At 45.4% G+C, this 24,536-nt stretch overlaps 1 protein-coding gene across 3 annotated transcripts in view; it reads right to left on the minus strand.

Moving 5' to 3' along the window:
• The window catches only part of trit1 (tRNA isopentenyltransferase 1), a 30,631-nt gene that overhangs the window by 5,184 nt on the left and 911 nt on the right, over nt 1–24,536 (minus strand). For 2 of the 3 annotated variants that reach the window (XM_068575545.1, XM_068575547.1), the window contains exons 2-8: nt 14,304–14,446; nt 12,485–12,581; nt 11,691–11,848; nt 9,954–10,096; nt 9,693–9,804; nt 5,326–5,438; nt 5,108–5,185 (exon numbers count right to left, since the gene is read on the minus strand). In XM_068575545.1, coding sequence (XP_068431646.1) covers nt 5,108–5,185; nt 5,326–5,438; nt 9,693–9,804; nt 9,954–10,096; nt 11,691–11,848; nt 12,485–12,581; nt 14,304–14,446 — 844 coding nt within the window. The remainder of the gene's footprint in view (nt 1–5,107; nt 5,186–5,325; nt 5,439–9,692; nt 9,805–9,953; nt 10,097–11,690; nt 11,849–12,484; nt 12,582–14,303; nt 14,447–24,536) is intronic. The other variant, XM_068575546.1, reaches the window with a different exon arrangement.

Genomic DNA, 24,536 nt, shown 5'->3' on the forward strand with positions numbered 1-24,536 from the left:
GTTGCTCAATCGGAGTTGCTGACAAAAGCGAAAAAACAAAAACACAAAGATCCCTCGTTGGCAGCGCGGGAGCGTCCTCCTGCACCTGCTTCACTTCCCAGCGCGCGGTTTCATTGTTTTCTCTGTGGAAGAACCACTCATCCCCAAACACTGTCTGGCCTGTGCGTTCATACCAGCCAATTGCTTTCCGCTTGTTTTCTTTAAAAAAACGACGCTGACTGTTAATCAAAGCCTCCGGTTTTCCCTGGTGTGGTTACTGTCTGTGTGTGCGTTTGTGTGTGTGTGTTTCAGAGGGGGGAAGTCTTTTGTGTTAGCGGCACAATGGCAGGCAGGCGGCGGCGAGCGTCACCTGGCATACCTGTGTACCAGACGCAGAGCTGCAGCTCTAATAAATACTTCACCTCGCGTGCCACCCTCCTGTTCCCCCTCTCACCTCTTACTTTGTTCCTTTATCTCTTTCAACAGCACCGCCCTCCCACAATTCCCTTTTGCAGGCACCAACCTCCCACTGGGCAGACTGGTAAATAGAAGGGGAGATCTTGTGTGGTGGGTTGCCAGATGCTGGATGGACCATCCCCCCCAGACCCCCACACACACACCATTATTGTGTAGGGATCTGGTGAAATTTAACCCTTCTAATCCACTGATAAGAAACTCAGAAGGTACAAAGAGCAACACACACACACACACACACACACACACACACACAGTTGCTTTTCAAGCACACAGGGGAGCTGGCTTTGCCAACAAGAAAAAGCGTCTCTTGTCGCCCAGCAGCTGCTTGCCAGAGTTGTGTGTGTGTGTGTGTGTGTGTTGGAACAGTAGTCCACCTGTTGCAACAAGCCGGGCAGGAGTCCTTCGCTGCGTCATCCCCGTGTCGGCCTCGCTGTGAAAAGCTGGACTCCCGGCCGCTCAGAGCCCAGCTGTGCTTCTCTGGCTGTCGTCCACGCTGGAGCTCAACACCTGCCTCCATTCACTCAACAGCCTCCTTCCTCTTTCCGTGAAGTTCCTCTTCCACGTTTTGTCTCCCCTCACCTCCTTCGTTATCGGTTGTTCCCATTTTGACATTTCCGCAGCAGGTCAAGTGCATGTCAGGGATGTTTCGGCCAAATTGAGGATTCCTTTCATCCGGCTGTTCGGTGGGCAACGACTGGAGGAACCACTGTACTGTGCTTTCACTTTGCCCTCCACTAGGGAGCTTCCTCCTGTTCACTTTAGATTTATCAAAGGAATACTTCTCCCTCAAAATGAAATTGAAATGAATATTTCAGAAGAATCAAAAAAGGGAGAAAAGTTCTACTGAATTGAGGTAAACGGGGAAACAACTATATGTCAAAACATGCGTTTGCAAAATCCCACACAACTTGTGCAGCATAAGAAAAGTCTCACTGCTTCCCAAACACCAGCATCTTCACTGAAACATGAAAACACAGACCGCTTATGCCGCAGATATCAAATAGTTTTTAGCAAAGACGCATGCGGGTGTTTGGGAAGTCGTGAGCAGAAGACTCGCTGAATGAGACGTAGATCACACTTCACTGGTTCTGTGAGAGTTTCTGAACAGATGTTCTGATATAGTTTTGCTCTTACGACGAGATTATCCTTTGAAAGTGTTGAACCATCCTGCACAGACGTAGTAATTAACATCTAAATCTAACAAGTAAAATTAATGCAAATGCAGAATTTGGTGATTATTTGGTTTTAAACCCCTAAAGAAGAACGAATGACATCCCTCGTCAGACTTTTGGGGCTTTCTCTTGGACTGGCTGCCTTTCTTGAGCCTTCCTGCTCGACGCATGGAGGGAAACGTTCCCAACTCTGCATCTCCTTTTAACCCTGTGAGTCATTCTCTGGTGGCGGTGACGGAGAGGGCTTTGTGGCTTCACTTCATCCCCCCTCAGGGGAGGAGGCTGCGTTTGTGTGTATGCGTACATGGAGGCTTAGCACTTGCCAGAAAACAAGGGTGTGTAAACTCGCCGCACACCTGTCGCCCCTGAAGGTATCAGATTACCTTCACTCTCCATCTCCCAGCGACCATGTGTCGTTTCTGTCTCCCTCCGTCCTTCACTCTCTCACTCTCGGCATTAAACGATACCTACACCCCCGTTACTTAACACTCACGGGCCTAACTTCACCTGCATACCCTGGTTGTGTGTGTGTGTGTGTGTGTGTGTGTGCGCGCTTATGTGTGTGTCCGCTTGTCTTCAGGGGAATTAAAACAAATAAAATAAATAACTTTCAGGGCACTGGCACCCTCCTCATAAAATGTGGCACTTATTAACATTAATATAACCTCAAATTACAATTTTCTTTAAAGGTAATTAAATCTACTAATTAACCATCCCCCTTTAACCACCCACACACACACACACACACACACACACACACACACACACACACACACACACACACACACACACACGCACACTTTCTTTAAGCGGAGACCCACACACAGATGCACTTAAAAAGGCAAGACAAATTAAGCTTAATTTAATTTGCACTGGCTGACCTGCTGCTTAAATCCCCACAGCAACCAAAGTTGAGTCCATCCAGAAGCACGTATCCTAATGAAAAGTATTTAAGACACCGAACGCCCACCTGCTCCCTCGCCGGCAGGCGCTGCTGAAATTCTGTGAACTGGAAAACTAGGTTAAACTTGTGCCTTTGAGTCACGCAATTTAGTGTTTTTCTGTATATTTACATGCTGCTTTTGGGGTAATTTCCTAGCTCCTCTCTCACCGACTCGCTTGCCTGACTGAGGCCTTCTGTCACGTCCAGTTTGTCTTTCCCTTTGACCCACTAGTCTCTGTGCGCTCGGGTTGTTTCTTCGCAGCCCCCGGTGACCCCGTTGCCTGACTTTGTGTGGTCGGGGCAAATTCCCGGCATCTCTGTAATGCTTCAAGAGATTAGCCTGCTCAGCTGAGGCCCGCTGGCATTTGTGTGTGTGTGTGTGTGTGTGTGTGTGTGTGTGTGTGTGTGTGTGTGTGTGTGGGGCTCAGACGAAACAGAAAAAGAGGTCAGCAGTCACAGCGAGGGAGCGAGGCGAACACAGACCATGCAGACGTGCAGAAAGGTGGGATGAGCGGTGGTTTAAGAGCAAAACCTTGGGTGAGGACAATCCCGGCTCAAGGACAAGTCTGTCCGACACACACACACACACACACACACACACACACACACACACACCAAAATAAGCCCATCTGAAACGAGTGTTAGCATGTGAAGCTGTGATGCCAGAGAGATTGGTTCACAAACAAGATCTTTTACAGGAAAATATCATTTTTGTATTTAAAGTAATTGTACGTTTAATCCCCCGCTCAGATGTGCGGATTTGGGAAACATGGACTGCTGCCAGAATAATGTGTGTTGGGGTAAAGGAGCCGAAAAGAACAAGTTTCCATTGAAATAAAAGCTTTGATCCTTCAGTCTGAACGCCCACTTAGACCCATGATGACAAAAGAAATCATTTTTATCCCCCGACGACCGTTTGCAGGTTTTGCCGGCTCTTCTATTCGGCCTTTAATTTAGCAGATAAATTGAAATTTAAATGAAACATAAAAAGCAGTCGTCGTGCCTGCTGCTGAGAACTGAAAGGCAAAAACTAGCACATCTCCAGGTGTTCCCGTTCATGAAGCTGTAGGAAGCAGACTCTCCTGGTCCTGATGAATGCACTCGTTTGCCACAGTGAGAATTTACTAAAAAATATGAATGTATCGACGTGACAGTAGTCATTAATGAATGGATTCCTGAATAAAGAGTGCAAGACTGACAAGGACACGTTCATAGACGATAGTTGTGACCAGCGTTTTGTTACCGAGTCTTTGCTGGCAGACTTGATGGGACAGAGAGTTTCAGACTTTTATGGGTTGATCTCGTCCGTTAGCGTCCGTTAGCGTCGGGCCGTATTCTGAATGAGTGGAGGTGCAGACGGGTGACTGCACGTTAGCATATGCTGCGTGTCGCGGGGAGCCAGAAAGAGGGGAATTGAGGTTTACGGCCCGCAGTGGCCTAAGCCATTTGGGCCTAACCGGATTAGGAGGCTGGGTTACTACAGGGCAGACTGCTGGTGGGACACAGAGGCCGGGTTTCTGTTTGAGACACACTCGGCCTTTATGTGCATTTTAAAACACGTCTGACTTCAAGGGGGGAAGACCAGGATGGGAAATCGCCACCTGGACAAATGAAGGAGCTGCAGGTGTGTACACCGGGGATGGATCTTAAAACAGTAAAATACAAATGAATGGTGCTTTAAACCATTTAAATATATATATAAAAAGGTATGAAATACTTTTTTATTTCTAAGGAAACATGGTCATGTTTACAAATCAACATCAGCCTTTTGGAGTATGGAACACACACACACACACACACACACACAAATTGCCATATTAATGATCTAAATGTGGTATAAATCACCTCTACGGTATCACACGGGTTTACCAAACAAGAAATAAAATGCTCCAGTATATGACATAACCAGATAAAATATATATTCTATGTGATTCGCTGTGCAGGTGCTGGTTGTGAGACCTTTGGATAGAGCTGTGCTGGATGCGTTACCGCTTCCAGTCTCTGTGTTACGCTAATTGCGAGCATACGGACATGGTGTCAATCATCACACCTGACGCAGCATGGAAGAGAAAAAGGTGCATTTTGCTGTTAAATTATTCCTGTAGTGATGTGAAAATATTAAAGCGGTACATGTTTTAATCAAAATGTAATCCGTAGGTAAGTGAGGAAGCAAAAAAGTGCCACATTTTTATCTCCCGATAGAAAGCGATGAGCAGCTGAAAACACGCTGTTGTAACGTTGCCTCAAATTGTGCTGATGTTCGTATTTTTCGGCGAGAAATAAAATAAAGAAATCACGGCGTGTCATTTTGTTTTTCAAAGTGAGAGAGCGCCCCCCGATCCTGCTGTGCACACAGACACACAAACACACACTAAACTCTGTACCCTGGAACACAACGCCGCGTCTGAGAGGCTTACGTTGCATCTAATGAAGTGCATGAATCTCATCTTGTTAAAGAGAGTGCTGATTGCTAAGGAACCGCGGGATGACTGACACACACACACACACACACACACACACAGTGAAGGTTACTCACGTTTAAGGAAGCGGTTACGGACCCATTTATTCTGTTTGCGGGCGTAGCGTCTCGTAGCGATCTTCAAAGCTTCTATACCTGCAGAGTTTAAAGGAGGCCGTTATAGATGAAGGGTGGACGGCAGAAACGTCATTAAATTGATTCTTCTGGTTGAACCAGTCAACCAACCGGTGAATCTGAATCCATCCCTGTGACTTTGATATAAGTATTTCTCTGACCTTTGTCTCGCAGCGAGTCTTTCTCCTGCTGGGTGCTGCTTTCAGGAGCGGTCAGGTAGTCATGAAACTCCTTGAAGCCGATCGACTGGAAAATCCCATGTTGGTAGTTCTGACTGGAGAAATCAGAGGAGAGGATGTAGAGGAGAGGAAAGGAAAGTATAGAGGAGAGGATGTAGAGGAGAGAAGAGAGTTTAGAGGAGAGGATGTAGAGGAGAGAGGAAAGGAGAGTATAGAGAAGAGGAAAGGAGAGTATAGAGAAGAGGAAAGGAGAGTATAGAGGAGAGGAAAGTATAGAGGAGAGGATGTAGAGGAGAGAGGAAAGGAGAGTATAGAGAAGAGGAAAGGAGAGTTTAGAGGAGAGGAAAGTATAGAGGAGAGGATGTAGAGGAGAGTATAGAGGAGATGAAAGAAAAGTACAGAGGAGAGGATGTAGAGGAGAGTATAGAGGAGAGAAGAGAGGAGAGTATAGAGAAGAGGAAAGGAGAGTTTAGAGGAGAGGAAAGGAAAGTATGGAGGAGAGGATGTAGAGGAGATGAGAGTTTAGAGGAGAGGAGAGTATAGAGGAGAGGATGTAGAGGAGAGTTTAGAGGAGATGATGTAGAGGAGAGGAGAGTATAGAAGAGAGGACGTAGATGAGAGTATAGAGGAGAGAGGAAAGGAAAGTTTAGAGGAGAGGAAAGGAAAGTATAGAGGAGAGGATGTAGAGGAGAGTATAGAGGAGAGAGGAAAGAAGAGTATAGAGGAGAGGAGATTCAACTTCATCCATCGATAAAATAATAAATGTTATGCATCAATACATTTTTTTTTCCATTTCCGTCTCCAGCTTGACATTTCCAGACACACGGTGGTGACTCATTTCACCTTCTCCTCCTCTATCTCTCCTCCCCTCCCAAACAAAGAATATCAGTCTGAGCAGATGTGAGGCCCTTCAGGGGCCAAAGTGACAGAATGACATTAAAAAAATAAAATAAAAACTGGCACTGGCAGAGGGGCCCTCGGGTGCCCGGACCCGGTGGCCCCTGTCTCCGGAAAAGTATGTTCAACACAACAAAACGATGTGTTAACTACGTGTGAAACATAATCAAGTAGTGTTGTTGCGTTTCTCTTGAGTTTTTGTTTCAATCCACAACGTTAACCGTGCGTTTCAAACTGTGAGCGTGAATCCAGGAGGAACTACGGAGCGACATCCGGTAAAGGCAGAATATTTCCATCCACGTCACCTTAATTTGAGCATTGCTGCCCATTTTAGATCTGAGTAATAGCTCCACAAATGTGTTCATTTCGATTTGTCTTTGTACCGCCACAATTGTCTATAATTTTTTCCCTCAACGGTTCACGGGTCAAGTCGGCTCCTGTTTAAAGTGGCACGCAGGAGTGTTTTCTGTGTTTACAGCGTTTATTTCTGAAGCTCTACAGAAGGTTGTGTTTATTATGAGAGGAGGTGCAAATTTCCTCATTCATGTCTTTTTTTTTAATGAAACCCTAAAATCTCACTTTTGACTCATTTCTCATGCACATCATGAAGATCCTTGCTCAGTTTGAAGCCTGGCTTCAAAATCATATCACGCTGTCCTATCGTCAATATCCTGCACTGCCCAACGAGTTTGATTATATTTAGAGCCCGTTATCTCCTCATATCCCAGTTTGTATCACCAATAAATACTAAAAGTACCATAAAACTGCAATTTCATTAAGTGTTTCTGCCGCTTTCCCGTAGGCCTTAATTAAAAGAAAAGGGCACCGTTTAAAATTATAAAGCAATTGCAATTATTTTACAGTTGTACAACGATCTGCACAGTAAATGATCTTTCTTGGTTTTTTCAAATCGCGTCATGGACGTGACGTTTTGGCAGATGACGAATATTCAAGTCATCACACTAAACTTTCCTCTCAAGCGACTTATAGATTTACTTTTATCAAATGTTTGCTCTTTGTAGAGCCCTTTTGAACAACTGTACCATTTTTAGTCTGCAACTTACACTTGTAACCGAAACAAGAGGAGGAAATAACAAAAATAAATCCGGCTAGACGGGCAGAGACAGAAATTTGAGAATAGCAACAGAGCACAGGAAATGTGGAGTCAATGGAGGGAGAAAATGGAGAGACAGAGGAAGGGAGGGAGATATTTGACCTTGATGTCTGGCCACAGCAGCCAGCTGTATGGAGACGAGAGGGCAAAGGAGAGAAAGACAGAGAACCAGAGGAGGGTGGGGGAGGTAAAGTGCTCGGGCGATCAGATTGCTGAGAGGGCAATAGTGGTGAATAGATGGAGGAAGACAGGGAGGAGGAGGAGGAGGAGGAGGAGGAGGAGGAGGAGGAGAAGGATGAGGAGGAGGGGGGCAAGAGGTGGGATGGGGTGATGAAAGAAAGGAGGGATGAAAGAAGAAAATTGGCAGCTTCCTTGGGCCCGTTCCAGCAATGCATCAACCCCCCCACACGCACACACACACACACACACACACAAACACACACACACACACACACACACACAGCCACACCCCATCACACACGTACAATATCAATATCTGCTGCCAAGACCGACGCTTGAGAAGCCCACATACATATTTACACACACTTCCTGCCGCATACAGAGTTACTCATTCAAACGTGAGGGGGTGGGGGTGGGGGGGGCAAGGAGGATGGGTGGGGGGGCATCTTCTGTAAGTTTGGTACCGCCGTCGCGATAAAATACCAATCAAATGCTAAAGTCGCGCGTGGCGGTGACCTCCACGCATCCCCGCTGGCGAGCGCAGGAAACGGTGATTCCACACACTGAAAGGGATCCCGTGTGTGTTACCGGTCACGAGGTTGCCGTGAAGGAAATAAGAGAAATGTCAGGGACAACTTGGCAATTGTGTGCGAGACAAATTATCAATTATATTAACGTTATCGTCCAGCAGCATCTTGAGCAGACGACACAGTCGCCGTGAGTCATCTGTTCCAGAGGCACCGCGACATCCACTCAGTGAGGTAATTAGCAGGCGAACACCAGACTCCCCTGTCGGTGCTTATGTCCTACGGAGGGTGCTTATCTCTGCAATTATTAATAATCGCTGGACATCCTGGAGAAATATCAGTCCCATCTGAACTAAACCCGCAAAACAGCACGGTCTGGATTTACAAAATCGGTCTGCAGGCTTTTGGGAAGCGACGGCCAACAGAGCAGAGTGACCTGTCAGAGGGAGGAGGGAGGAATAAATAAATAAGTGGACAGCTTCTCGACCGAGTTCCCTTCCCTCCTCTGGCCGTGGTGACAGACTGGATGTCTGTGCGACAAGTTCAAGATCGCGTGATGAAAGCTCGAGAGGCGGCGGCTTCACGCTCAGTAGCCACGTTGCTGGTGCACGCTTTCCTTCTCACTCTCGTCACTGACTGCAAGGCGAGAGACTTTTCCTCATAAAACTAAATACATGGAAATGTTTTACTTTCACTTTGTTGTAGTCATCTCTAGTGGTTTTTTGCATTTTAAAAAAGAACACGATTCAAATGATTAGGAAATAAATGAGCGCATTTGAATAATTGCTTCTTGAGTCATTTTCAATATGTATTACAAGCTGCTTAGAGCTAGTGTTGGAAACTTAAACAAGTCGTACATCCATCTCTAATATTCCTGTGAAACACGTACTTTAGTTTATTTCTACAAAATTAAATTTGAACCCATTATGCTAACGTATGTTAATATTTCACCTTTGCCCAATACTGATTATTTCATAATAAAGTCAAAGTAAGCTCTGTTAGCCATTAGCGCAGTAAGCAGTTAGCGCCATTAGCGCGCTATAAGCAGGACTGTGTGGGGAGTGACTGTGTTGTCGACGAGCCAGATTACTAGGCACGGTAAATTAATTACACTATCATTAGTGTCAGATTAAGTTCATTGTAATAGCAGTGACATAATATGTCATAACATTTAGATTGCAGTTAAACCTCAAGCCTTCTCACGCGGCCGTTGGTCAGGTAGCGCGACTTTTTGCACCTTGTCTTCTTGTACTCTCTGATGTGGGACAGTGGCGTAAAGTTGGGGTGGCCACTGGCCCCTTACACCCTTACTTCCTGCAACATCTCCTCGCATCTTTTATGGACAGTATGGGGAGTACAGGCACTTGTTTTTTCCCACTTTGAGCACCGATAGCGAGCCTTCACGTACATGTAATGTGTTTCAGAAAATGTAAACAGAATTGGATTTGCAAGTAGCTGCTGTGAGAACGATGACGTTGCTGTAAGACGTTGCTGTAGCACACATTGGACTCTCAACGTGTCTTTTTTTATTGTTTCATATTGAAATGGGAAAACATTTGACAGCACTTAAAACATAATATCTCTCGATGGGGTTGATTGTGCAGCTTCAGGATCGTGGACCTGTTCGTTACCTGTCGTCCTGGACTCTCTGCTGGTTGTAGCGGACGTGGAAGTCTCTGAGCTCCTCGATGAGTCCAGCAGACAGCATGTCATCGACGCGAGCGTCCAACCGCTTGTCTAGAGCTGCGGGGGTGAACAGGGAGGGAGAGCTAAAACACCAGCAAAAAAAAAAAAGAAAAAAAAAAAAGAGACAAGACCAAAAAACCTTAAATCAAGCTGCGCCCGAGCTCCTGTAGCAACGGGCAATAACAGGAAAAGAAAATGGAAATCACCGGCCATGTTGGCGTGCAGCCAGAAGATGCAGGGGTCCGGGTATCTCAGCGGGCCCCCCAGCCCGTCGGCCCCCTCCTGACCCCTCTGCTCCTCCAGCCAGCGGCTGTGGGAGACGCCCGTCTCCTCGTGGATTTGAAGACTCCTGCGGACAACGAACAGACAAGCAGGGACGTTGTGGCGAGAGAAAAAAAAGACGAAAGAAAAACACAAATTCCTCTGATCTCCAGCAGACTGAGTTCACATCCCAGTCCGTGTGGGTCAGGCCCTCGATGGGTGAACTGAGGACGAGTTAAACATACACTCATCCAGTAAATCCAGAGTAAATGAAAAGTCTAGTTTGACAGTAGTCTCAATGATTAACACAGCAGCAGCAATAAATTCAAAAGACAAGACGGAGGGGGGGATGAAAGAGACAAAAAACAACTTGCAGCATAAATCTGTTGACATTCAGCGAGGGCGAAAGCTAACTTTCCAGTTGTTGAGATTCAGATCCAGGCCCTTTTCGCCGCGCCTCGCTGCACCCGCAGGTTACGAAGAAAAGATGATTCCTGTCGTCTCCTGTCATCCAGAAGAACAGGGTAACCTAACCTGCTCACCAGAGTGCGCTGGCTGCTACTCATCAAGAGTGTGTTTGTTTGTGTGTGTGTGTGTAAACAGGCACTCGACATGTCAGTGTGGACTCGGTGGAGGCCGTACACTGTGACTGTCATCCTGAGACGGAGCCTCTCGAATAAAACATGAGATAACTCAACAATATCTTGAACTCCTAACACACACACACACACACACACACACACACAGGAGACACTTTTAATTCCAATATCAGAAAGGGCATTTTCCTCTGACCTAGGTTTTCCAATGCAACGGCAAATGGTTCTAAATGAATTGAAACGGCTCAGTCGAGAACATAATACATTGTATTTGGTATGTAGGAAGGGGGCGTCACCCGTTGGTTTGTGGACCGCCGTTTTTTTGCGGCCATTCTGACCGTCGCCATCTTGGTTCTTTGCAACCAGACGAGGACAGGGTAAGTAAGAGTAAGACGTAAAACACGGACGACTCTCAGACCAGGCAATGCAGAGGTCGCGACCTGTCAATCACAAATGCGGCTAACTAACTTTACGCCGTGGCCTTTAACTTTTGAACCGTAAGTCTCGGGGACAAAAATCAGCAGGTCAACCTTTTATCTGATGGTATGAAAACATTAACCATACGTCTTTTGGCGTCTACATATATTTTCCGCCGGTTCGAACACAGTTTTGCCAAGGGGAGTGGCCTTCAACGCTCAAATGCTGTGGGCAGCGCGACCGTTACAGAAGATGTCATGCCTCCTCAACGCTCTGTGCTATTCCAATCACATTTGGTGGATACGTGAAGATATGATGCATGAGTGACCACGGCGAATCTGGTGCCATTTGGCCAACAGGTGGCGCTGTAGCAGCATCACCCACCATTAAGTTCATATAATCCACTTGGCGGGTGTATAGCTAGGACTTAAACAACTTGGACAAGCAACACGTTCAGTATTAAAACACTTAAACAGGCAGTAGCTCTCTGTGCAGCAGCGGGGGCGGGGCTTCGGGCCTTTACAGGCCGCGGCTAATTAATCAAATGGCACTGCAATATTTTGCTGTTAGGAGCTTATAATTAATGTATAGCTAATGACAGCTAAAATAAAATGGCTAACTTTTCCTTGTGCCGTTTTAGTACAGAAGTTAGTTTACCCGCTGTATCACCTGGCTATCTTGCGTTTGTCATTGGGGTGCAACATGGCCGCCATCCTGGGGTCGACCTCCGCCAGTCGCTTATGTAACTCGGCTCCTCCCAGTTTCTCCAGCTCCAACTTCCTGTTTTGAGCCTCATCTCCTCCGTCCACCGGCTCCTCGCTCTCCTGCTGCAGCGAAACACATTTTATGTAGTTGACAAAACCAACTTCTCTTCCTCGGCCCCGATCAAACAGAATATGTTTTAGCGGACTGGGGCAGCTTTTCTAAATAGTTTTTAATAACGGTGAAGCGTTTTGCTCGCTTCTTTTGTGCCGCAGAAGGCTTTTAAAAAGAGGAAAAGCGGCCGATGTCATCAAGGTTGTCTCTCATTGTCGTCTCTTGCTTCTCATCGCTGATCAGGGCCTTAAACTGGTACTGTCACCTCCTTAAAGGGCCAGTGTGTAGCACATGGAGGTCATATATTGGCACTCATTGCTGTTTTTTTTCGTTTCCTTAAATTTGAGCCGTAAATATTAACAGCGAGCAGGTCGCTTTTTCAAGTCTGCTATCGTCGTTCTCCGACACACAAAGTTTCAGCTGATTTCAATCTGCAACCTTACCGCTAGATCCCACCGAATCCCAAACGCTGGCCCTTTAAGATATTAAATTGTCCCACTGGAGCGGTGCTTCTGGTCGGCCCTTAAAAGTGATGACTTCCAAGTTAAATCAAAGTAATCACATAGCACTTAAGAGAAATAAGAAATGAAAACAAGAGATAAACGGTGTCAGAGAGGCATGAGGGATTGTTTATTTTAGTTACTCACCGCTGTGCTCAGCAGGACTCTCCACAGCAGAGACTCTATGTAATAGTTTGTTCCTCCGACAACGACCGGCAGTTTGTTTCTGCTGTGCATGTCGTCGATGTTAAAGGGCGTTAAGGAGGAAACTGATCCACATTTCATGCTCATGAGCTCCGTTACTAATTTCAACAGGATTTACATTTATTGCATTCACACCTTAAAGGCAACTAAAACTTAAAGGCAACTTCAGACTGATGCTGATCCCTTCACTGATCGAGAGAGCCTGCTCTTAACTCCCCCATTCACTTCCTGAAAGGGTTAAACTATCCTATAGCTCACAACAAAAAGCCAAGACTTTGGGTTTTGTGATACTGTACAACGTTGGTCTTCAAATTAAGACCTAAGTCAAACTTTGTATCCACGGATTTATAATACATATATTAAAACTGCAAAGGCTGCAAATGGGTGCTAAATACATTGTCAAAAAAGCACAAATTAATAACAAAAACACAATTTGCAGGAAGTTTGGCTAAAATTGATTGATAAAAGTCTTGAAACATTATAATGATACAACAAAGCACCTGTAAGATATGACAAAAAGGGACTCGGCTGGAAGGATAATCATTGACTAAGAGCTAATAATCTCTTGACCACCAGGTTGGGAATCACAGTAAACTAAATATATTAGAGTTTTGAACAAAAAACACAATTTGGAAAATGTGTGTTAAAAAAATAAAAGAATTCTACAGAACAAATGAATAATTAAGGATTAAATAATGACAAAACAAACACCAACAGCTTGTTTCACCCCCCAAATCAACACAGACCCTTCGATAATGGATTTTTAAAAAGACCTTCCTGCTCACAGAGACAGCCTGCTGCCACACCTTAGTTGCCTCAGTCCCTCTTCTGTCGCATCTGCTCTCCTCCTGCACCTTCCCTCCTCCGTCCTCCTTCCTCGCCCACCTTCTCTAACTCGGAGATAATCAAATAACCTCTCAAACAAGGTAAAGGCTCATCAGCCATCATCTCCCGCCTCCTCTCTCTCTCTCTCACACACACACACAGCAGAGAGGGCTGCATCTCTGTGTTTGCAGAGGCAAGGAGATGGAAGAGAGAGTGAGAGGCGATCACTGACAAGCGGGGAGGGAAAACAGAAAAGAGGGGCTGCGAGGTTGAGAGGAATAACAGGAGGAACAGAGGAGGGGGTGAGACAGAGGGAGTTCATGCGAACGCCATGTTGAGTGAAGGACCGGTGGCTGATGATGCGTCATTAGGTCCTGCGTCTCTGAACTTCTCAGGCTTGTCAGTCTCCTCTCACCACGCCACCCTCCCTCCATGCCGCGGCTCTTCCTGCTAATCTGTATTCATCTCTTTCCATTTCTCCCTCTTCCCGCCGGCGAGCTCGCGGTGCACTGAGCCTATTCTTGGAGCTACCGCAGCCCCTCGCCGCACTGGTGAGTGCGAGAAGTGTGTGTGTGTGTGCGTGTGCCTTCCTCGATCTATTAATACCGTCTCTAGTTATCGCCTCCCCTCTCCACATCTGTGTGACGGCCGGTGTCTGCGGGAGGGTGTGACTGCCCAAAGAGTGTGTGCAGCTCTATAAATACAGTCTCTAGTGATCTCTTTCTCTTCTCATTTTTTAAAAGCAACATCTGCAGCAAGACACGCTGACAAAACGAGGACATGGCAGATCGTCTTACACACCACACACACAGATTAATAAAAGTCATATTGACTGAAGTCCACTTAATCTGGGAGGTGGGCGATGCGCCAGTGGTGGAGAGGTGTTACGGGAAATATTTTGCCCTTCTGCTTTCACACGTTTCCAGGGAAAAAGGATATTAGAGCCAAGGCTTTGTTCCTGAAGTCCACCACCGTGTACCTGCTGACCAACGGGTCCACAAAGCTGATCATGTGATGTCTGCACTGGGCGCGCTCCTCGGCCGTCACCTTGTTGGTGATGATGTCGAGGCCCTGGTACACCTGAGCGGAGGAGGAGGGGGGGGACCACATAAACATGATGAAGAGAATGAGAATCATCATGAACAAGAAATGCTGTTATAAACAGGTTTGATTTACTATCACATAGGATAGATGGATGAGCAGAAAATATAACTTCCGGCCACATTTACGTAAACTTCTCAATACCAACGCTCTCGGAGGACGTCCTTTGTCCTAGAAAGCATGAATCTCCGGCTAATGCTGGAAAATAAATAGCGTCCATAAAACGAATTGGGCAGGAGATTGAAATCCCTGCGAGCAGTAGAGTGAGTGTGTGTATATATTTATCAATGTCAGAAGCCGGTTGTTATGGAGGAAGAAATGAGGAGCGCTGTTTGTCGTCCATGTGACCGTCACGCCTCCTCTGACCATTTATATCATCGCCCAGAGAGGACGGCTCCCACGTGGAATGTGACAGCTGGGTGTCGTAAACTGTAGCCCGTCAAAAAGGTACACACACACACACACACACACACACACACACACACACACACTTTGAGAGTATGTCTCCAGATGCAGACAACTTCCTAACTTGTCTTTTCCGTCCTTAGGAAGTATTGTTTCTACAGTACAGCGCCATATTGGGGCCATTGTTGGTCAAAAAAATAATGAAAACAAAGCAAGGGCGGAAGAAAAGAGAAAAACGTGGATATTCTCAAAGATTTTGGAGATTATAAAGTCATACATTTATGAGAAAAAAAAAACTAGTGGAGTGTAAAACTGTGGTAACATGTTTTCTTTCATGTTCTGTCTTTTATGATCATAAATAAAGTGGAAAGGCACGGCAGTGTCAATCCAACGGTTGACTGATGTGTCCAAAACACTTTGTTGTAATGATGTGCTGTCGATGCAGGTGTTGAATGCAGAGACACACAAAGTTACTGCTGCAGTTTACGACAACAATAATCCGGTTGTTGGTGGCAAAATATCAACATCTCCGATGACCCCGTCGTCTGCACAGCATCCGTGTGTATCACCAAGCATTCAAAGTGTGTGTCTGTGTGAAACTTCAAACAATTTCCCCAGCAGGCTGAAACCTCACGTTGAAGTCAGTCTTATGAAGAAATTTAAAAAAAGAGCGCGTTGAAGCGGTCTATTGTTCAGTAACTCAGGAAAAAAACAGCCGATTGTGTTTGAAGAACGGCCCCAAATGAACACACACAAGGACTATTTTTCTTCACAACTTGAAAGAATGAAGTCAGTCTTGACTATAACTCATGATTTCCCTTCTGGAATAAATTTCCCCGCCCGCCACGGACAGACCAAGAGTCGCCTCGTGCCTGCAGTTGGAGCTCCGCGTCGTCACCGAGCATCTTCCAGTCGTCTGCATCTTCTATTTCAAAGAAACTAAATGACAGACCGCTTGACCCGACGTGCATGCAACGGGTGATAGACGCAGCGGTGCAGGTTGTTGATCACGTCCTTGGTGAAGGTGTGTGTGTGTGTGTGTGTGTGTGTGCGGGTTGCGTGTGCTTCCCCAGCAGCGGGGCGCAAAGCAGGGCAGAACAACCCAGCCGGATAAATTATTCACGATGCCTCTGCACGACACCACTGTCAGCTGTGTGGAGAGGAGGACGAGGAGGAGGAGGGTAGGGGCATGGATGGATGGACAGATGAAGGAGATGAAGATGAAATGAAGGCTTGGATGGAAGAGTCTTTTTTGGAGGAAAAAAAAACCGAATCAAATAAAAATCACCAGAGAGGACGAGCACCGTGTGTGCTTGTTAGGAGAGAACAGGACGCTCCCTGACAAATTTGCACACATTATCCACAGCCGACCCTCCTTCCTCATCCCCGCGCTCTTCCTCGCTCACGCGGATCGTACAGTGAAGACAGAGTGACAGGTCGCAGGAGGAGGGCGAGAAGACGGCAGATAGAGATGCTCCAAGACAGAGGTTGGCATCTGATTGATGCGTGCGAGTGTGTGAGCGCGCAGAGAGACACTTTGTGTGTAAGAGTCATGTGTGTGTCTCATTTTCAGCCACACACCTCCCGACTTCCTCACATAGAAAACACACATCTGATCACACTTTTTTTTTTTTTTCAATCATCTCGGCTAAAAAGTGAAGATTCGGTGCAAACTCCGTCTGCTGAAGACGATCACGCGATGTGAACGATACCAAACAGCTACTAATAGATCCGTTTGTCGTTGCGTGTGCTTTTTGAAAGTAGAGGTTTGCATGGATGACGGCAGCTGACGATTGGATACACACACACACACACACACACACACACACACACACACAGAAGAACTCTGTGATTAATTGAATTTAAGACGAGAGGAGAGCATTTTACTTTTGTTTGATGACATTTAAAGTTACGTTTTGCTCTCGGCTTCTTAATTTTCTTTAAAACAACAAGAGAAAAGGAGAGAGAGAGAGAGAGAGAGAGAGAGAGAGAGAGAGAGAGAGAGAGAGAGAGAGAGAGAGAGATGCTGTAAAGAGAGAATACAAAGTTGTTTTCTGATTACTTTACAGCGGTTATAAATAAACAACCATTAAACACTCAACAGATCATTTACTGTGCAGTCATTTTAGTCTCATATGTAGCAGTAAAACTTATAAAACCTTGAAAAGTAGACCGAGCACTGAAATTACCAGGATCTTTTTGGTGTAAATTGGGCCTTTTACCATACCTCTCTCCTCCTTTCATCTCCATCCTTTCTTAAAACACTTTGGCTCCTCAATGTGCATTTATGCGTTGTTGTACGAGAGTTTTACATAAACAGATTTTGATTTAAATTTTCTGCCGCAATGAGGACAAAGAGACCCGAGAGTAAGCGCAGGCAGAGGAAGACCGTGGAGGGTAAGGCAGAAAAATTAAAAAGAGCCACTTGGGTGGAAGATTTGAGGAGAAAAATGCTTTGAGGCGGAGCTGCAAATAAGAAGGGCGATGAGGAAGACGTAAAGAGAGTAAACATTGAATGGAAGATGAGGAATAGAGACAAAAAGTTGATAAAAAAAAGTGAAGGGAGAATTGATTCGTGCCGAGTTGTTCTTTGATTTCAGCTCGTCACATTTCACGCCATCTGAAGACGAAACTAGAAGCTGCACTTCATATCGACGAGGTGGTCGGATATTCTTACTAGAAAGAGATCAAACAAGATTCCCCAGACTGCTAAACTGTTCCAATCTTATCGTGTTGTCATTTTATTAACAACGAAAAACGACTCAAGGAAGCGCAAGTTCCTTTTCTGAGAAGTTGCAAGAGGAAATGTCCCAGAGATGCGTTCTTCCCGGTCAGCTTTTCTGATTCCACACGTCATAACTCACGGCCTTAAACTTCAATGAAAACCCAGTATTGTGTGGGTTCAGCTGCATTCTCCTTCCTGTCTCGCTTTAAACGGACTTGAATGGATGTGACCATGTGGTTTGTGTGTGAGTAAGGGAGAATGTGTGTCTGTGTGCGCGTGAGAGACAATGAGCTCAGTGTTCGAGCTCTGCAGAGCCTGCAGCCGGCCGGCCTGGCCAACCTTACGCCCTGCACGAGACAGCTGTTCCTCTGCCACATAAATAAGGAAGGAAGAGGGGGGAGAGAACGAGGGCACGAGAGACGGAGAGTAGTGAGGAAAAAAAAAAAAAAAAGAGATGGCGAGAGCAAAAACCTATGGAGACATGAAATAAGATTCAGAGATAAAGACGGATTCAGCAGCTCTTTCAGGATGAAGCAGTTCTTTCACAGTGGAGTTAAACCAATGCATCAGTTTCTTCTGTGTTGGTTATTTTATGGACAAAATGACCAGAGATTTGGGACTTATGCTGACCACAACAGGCCATGCAAAAGATCTGAAACGTCATTTTCCTCGTGTATCATTATTTAGGGGTGCAGATGCAGATGTTGGGGACCTGTTGGGGACCTGATTGAGCCCATTGAGTATTGTCAAGATGTCACGGATCCACACAGTTTTCTCTTTCACTGCTCATTCATTTTCTTGCCGACTACTTCGAGCAGACGGTTGGCTTAGCTAACCGTCTGAAAGACTGAAAACAGAAAGCAGGGTTTATGGCAGAAAGGGTTGAACAAAACTCAGAATAGTTGATCCCCCTTAAAAGGGTCAGTCCGCTTCATGCAAGCGAGCCTGAGCCAAAGTTAGGTACGACTTGGCTAACTCCCTTAAATAAGTAAGAGACCACAAAGACACTTTTTTAGGACCGAGTTGGAAAATGTCAACTTGCACGAGTCAAATTTGAGTCTAATTTTTTGCAGCGCGCCAGTCGCATCATTCACATTGACATTGACTTGAAAAGATTCGCAACGCTTTTGCTGTGAACGCAGCATAAGTGGGCCACTTTAGGGAAATGTCGAAAGCGGTCAAACAACATCGAGTTGGAGTTGAAATATTAAGTGCATTAGCTAGCAGCTGCGTATTTACCAGTGGCGGGCTGTGTATTTTCTACCTGAGCCTTCTGTGCTGAGTAGTCCACATCAGGGGTGGACTGGGGGAGAGGAAGTGTCCGGGGAGTTTCTGTCAGACCCGCCCACTTAATACACGGCGTGCTCATGATACGGTCTATTGTGTGTGGACAGAAGACACTCACTCTGCTCTACGAACAATTTCTTTGCACTATTACGGGCACAGAGAGAGGTCGTACGCTTCTGGTGTGAACGCAGCATTAAAGTCCAAATAACTCCCAGATGCCGACGTCCGGCTTGCGATACACAGCCGGAAACCCTCAAAAACGTCTAGCCAGGCTCAGTCCGAAGGCAACACAATCCACCTGGCAGCATCGCCAAAGCTCGCATGTTAACACACACCTTGTGTTTGAATGATTAATAAAACAGAAGTCTTCACCGGTTGGCTGTAGGACTAGTATACTAGTACTACTCATATTTTTGACCAAATACCTCGAGGACAAAAAGATAGTCCGGCAAGTAAGCTCAGTATGGGGGGGAGAAAATAAAATCAATGTATCCCTATAATTAATCCCCAAATATTGGAAGGTTTGATCCAAAACCACTGCAGGGCCGGTTGTAGTCAGTGGTGTCCAGAGAAGACGACAGAATACTTTGTCTTTATTCTGACCCCTGCACATCCGACCGCCAAACTGTAAGCTACAGCGCTGGATTTTTACCCTTCTCTCTGAATCTTTTTCTCAATTACTCTCAGCACTGAATACCTATCTGCCTTTTTTCTCTCTCTCTTCCTTTTTTTTTTACCCCTTCTATCCTTTCCCCTTAAGGCACCATCCTTCAACAATTTATCCCTCCATCTTCCTCTCCTCTCTCTGTGGGGAATGGCCCAGTAATGCCAGACTAATAAATCATTCATGGCGTTGTTCTCCCCCCCTCCACACACTCCTCCTCTTCCTCCTCCTCCATCCTTCCATCCTCCTCTCCCTCGCTGCTTTACTGTAGCGGTGGTGACCGCATCGCCACACCCGCAAACTGCATATTTACACACACGCACACACACACAAACAAACAAAAATAAGAGTTAATCAGCCCTCTCTTTTTTTTGTCTGGCTCCCACACGGGCTTAGATTACTTAGAAAGATGCATCATAAATCGGATGTGGGAGGCAGCACCGCTGAGTTACAATACAAACAGATACGTCAAAGCCCAGACAGGTCATAGCCACACCAGACAGATAGAGAGACACCGGGAGGGAGGGAGATAGCGATAGAGAGATGGAGAGACATGCATAAAGAGAGAGAGATGGAGGAGGCCAACGGATGACTGGGAGCGAATTAGAGGGATATAACACATCGCTGCACAGTATTGGAGTGTGGGATGTGTTTCATACGCAGATAAGCAGTTGGTGTCGGTGCATAACAACCTCTGGCCAATAAGAAGCCTAACCTTTGAAAGAATAGCCCCTCCCCTCCGTCGCAGCGGTCAAATCCGCCACTACGCCACCAACACATTTCCAAATTTACAACTTAAAAAGGCAAAACAGCCCCTTTGTGTTTTTACAAGACGGCCTCCTTCACTCCTCTTTTGTGGGACTATTAAGGGTCAAGATGACACATGACAGGTTTCCTGCTGTTCAGGCCAATTTCTCACATTCGACACAAAACCACAAGCCTCCCAGATTGTCTGCCTTTGTCGCAATCTTCCCCTCCCGCTCATGTCACTCTTTCTTTCACGAACGCAAAAAAAAGCAACAAACAAAAAAGGAGGTCACCGGCCACCAGTACGTCCAGCGGTCCCACCCGCTACCGACGCGGTGCATGCGTGTGCATGACCTGTTAAATTGCCCTTCAGGACCCTCGGTTGGTCTTTCGGTACAACGCCACGCAGCCACGCCCACCCATAACTCAAATACACCTCTTTTTTTTCCTTCATATTGTGACATTTTGTGTTCTTGGTTAATGCACCGAACAGGTGAAGCCGAGTCAGCAGAAATGAATATGTTAATTAAAAAATGTTTAAAAACTTTGGTTTGGAGGGAGGAAAGTGTTGAATAATTCAATTTTTTTTCATCAAGTATTAACAAAATCAAGCTGGTGTTTTTTAAGTGACTCACATTAGACTTGCATTACTAATGATCAATTTAGATTTTTGGACAATTTGTCCAACTTTCAGCTGCTGTTAATTAATTTCACTTTCACTGAAAATGAACTTATTAGATACTTGGAACTAAGAAGTTAGTTTGTTTTTTTTAACAAATTTCTTGCTGGTGCGTTTAAAGGTTCCAGGGAAACTAACTAAACACCCAAGACTTGAGTGCTAAAATCAAATCACAGTATTATACAAAATCAGAAATGCGCGTTCAATTCATCAGATCCTTCAAAATGAAGCCAGCAAACATCGGTTGCACAAGTCCAGATTGCGTCGTTGCGAAGGAGAAGACAAGGGGAGCAACATTGACGGTCTCGCTGCCAACATCGTTAAAGTGAAGAGTGAGGCCGTCGGGGAAACTCCTCGGTGTATTTCCCTGATGTGATGAGCAGCGGGGCATAAACAAGGCGGCAGTTGAACGATGATCACAGCGAACTGGTCGGATGTTTCCGTCTGAGCACTCCTCACATGAATCACCTCTGAAGTGCACTCACTCCGTCCGCTTACCGTCCATGTCAAACGTTTGCGATTACCAACGACGCTTTGCGAAGTGGCAGAAGCTGGACGAGTCGGCCCGCGTGATTAACAACAGACGTCCATCACGGCCCATTCAAAGACAGATTCAGCCAATTAAATGCTGCAGCTCGTGCATTAATCAGTGGAACTCGTGACCTTGATGCCGTCTTCTTATACTTATTTAAAAAGTTGCGTCGTCATTCATTCTGAACGATGTTCTAACTCTTTCCTAAAGTCCTGCACCACGCCAGGGTTTAACAGCTTTTGCACGTACGCTCCAAAAGAAGACGAAGGCCCACAGCACACCCCAGACATTCATTGTACGTCTTCCACTTCAGTAACGGACAGATACGGGTTTTATCTCTCAACTTCTGCGTGTTTGAGAGCTCAAATTGGCATCGTTCTAACTTTCACATGATTTTAAAAACGGCAGAATTTAAGCCTTTTATTAGCTTTCTCTTAAAATGCTATCTGTATCTTTATCTAATTATTTGTCTTCAAACAGCTAAATATAAAGAGAAAATGGAATATCTAGTAAGTTTGCAATTCAAAAAAACTCAGAAGAAGGAAATTTGATGTAAAAGGGCCAGAGAGTCCAGTTAAATTTACTCAAATACAAGATGTACTGTCAGTTCTGGGTTCATCAAATAGAGAAGAATATGGAGCACAGAAACCTCTTATTCTCTGCCTGAAATAACATACTTTATATAACCGGCTAATTTAAGACTATTCAGGCTCACCTGGTGACACATTTTGTGATAAATATATGTATTTAGGTGAGGCGATAGCGACGGTGAGATCTAAAATGTACACCAAGCTGGGCAATTATTGAACATGATAATTTAATGGGATCCTATCATGATGAAATTATTCATTGAGATATGATTATGTTTTCTAAATTTCTCAGAAGATATGATGGGACACATTTTGATGGGATGATCATTTGAAGATTTCACTTGTTTAAACCACTCAGTTAAATGGGATTTTGTTTTGTTCTTTATCATTTCCTTATTTAAAAAGCAGCTGAAGACTCACTTTGTTTGTAATTTTGTGTTTTTACCCTCCGTGTCTAATAATTGTGAATATTGTTTTTATTTGTTTTGAATGGTGTTCTATGAGAAGCACTGTACTAAATACACATGCTTATTAGGTCTTGATCAAATGAGGAAATATTCTTATAATACTGCATTTGTCAAGTATTTATTTCACACAGGAGTAAAACAAAAAAAAAAACAGTAGTCAATCCATATAGACTTTAAATTCAATACGTTATATTGAGAGACAAAAAATGACGTATATGGCGATAGATTTTGGCCAGATCACAGCTCTCCTATACACGCACACATTTTCCCATAACTCCAACTTGCAGGGAGTGAGAAAACTGTGAAGTTTTTTTTTTTTACTGGAAGCCTCTGAAGGGAAGTCCCACCACCTCCCCTCCACCCCCCGCTGGTACCTGAACCCCTACTTTGGGAACGATGGGTTTACACTACTTTGGCAGTGCCTCATTCACTGACAGTACAGCCGAGCCGTTGTGTGTGTGCCATAGATAGCATGTTCATTTAATGAGTGAATAATATCCCCCTGCATGTCCAATGAACTGTGGGTTGAGGGCATGGGCCAGGGCCAGGGCGGGGAGGGGAGGAGGGCAGAGGATGATAACACAATAGGAGTGTTAGGGAGTGTGGGAACCAATTCTCCGCGGGACAATAGACCACTTCCCAGTGGCCACAGCGTGCCCATTCACTATCAGCTGCAGGGCCGGCGTAGCACGGCGCTGAATATGCACCAGCTCAGCACAATGCTGCTTTCTCCCAAACAAGACCAGACTGTTTCCTATCCCAAAGACAACACAGGCCAGCTCTAGCCTATACACAGCCCCGTTCTCACATAAGCAGTCTCTTTCCACGTCTGCGTGTCTCTCTCTCTCTTTCCCTCGCTGTCACACACCAACGGGAGGGCGGCAACAAGGCCAGGGATTGTGGAGATAGGCCGGGGCTGCCGTGCCGTAACTAGGCCACCGTTTCTCTCCAGCAGGGCTGCTGCCGGTCGTTGAGATATTCTGGGCTGAAAATGTTATTAGCGTAACCCAGTTTACCAAGTACCAGTTGACTGCTGGAAGAGGTGCTCCCCCACCCGTCACATCCTCAGTGACACACACACACACACACAACCTCTACCCCCCCCTCCCCCTCCAAGGACAATGCACACCAAGGAGGAGCAAGGTGATGAAAGATGTGAACTCGATGTGATGAATTTGGCAGTCAAGAGGAATCAGTGCTGGCCGATATGGATATGTGTGTGTGTGTGTGTGTGTGTCCACTCTGGTGTGACCCAGACTCAAACCTGTGTCCAGCCTTTTCTTTTGTGTGCGCGCCCTTTAGTTGCTGGGGCAACGGAGCCTGAGAACCAAAAGAGAGGGAGGGGGGAGGGCGCTAACGGGGGAGAGAGAGGAGCGCAGAGGAGGAAGCCGGAGAGTAGTTTTTTTCTTTTTTTAAAATGTCACTGTGTTAAAAAAGCACACACACACACACTTATCTGTTGCCGTACATCTCTGAGATGTCATTGCTCAGCATATAAACCGCTAACTGCTTCCTGTTGAATATGTTTTTTTTTTACTGCAAAATGGATTCGCAATAAAAACACAGAGCCAATAAATATCTTTACGACAACATATCAATGTTACGATATATATAGCATCTCATCACTAATCTCCACTCATTTACACTTTGCTTTAATGAGCTCACAGCCAAGCTGCTTTATTACAGGATCGAAACAGGTGACTGTTGCTAATAACACATTAAACTTAGACTATTTTAATGATTACCCTAACAATTATCCGACAGGCAAAGTGCTTTTTATTTGAAAGTTGCCAAAGAGATACATTTATATGTTTTATTAAATATGTATTTGTCTCTGCAACAACTGTTTTTCATGTTGCTATATCTGCATTCACCTATTTATTGGAATATATTTCCTCATTGTGTCAATGATCAATACACCTTGTCGTCGATACTCCTGTCTGGCTTGTATAGAGTGCATTTTATTCCTATTA

Source organism: Clinocottus analis, unplaced genomic scaffold (assembly GCF_023055335.1).
Source record: "Clinocottus analis isolate CAN_PGR_092001 unplaced genomic scaffold, fCliAna1.0.p SCAF_14, whole genome shotgun sequence".
In the NCBI taxonomy this organism is placed as follows: domain Eukaryota; kingdom Metazoa; phylum Chordata; class Actinopteri; order Perciformes; family Cottidae; genus Clinocottus; species Clinocottus analis.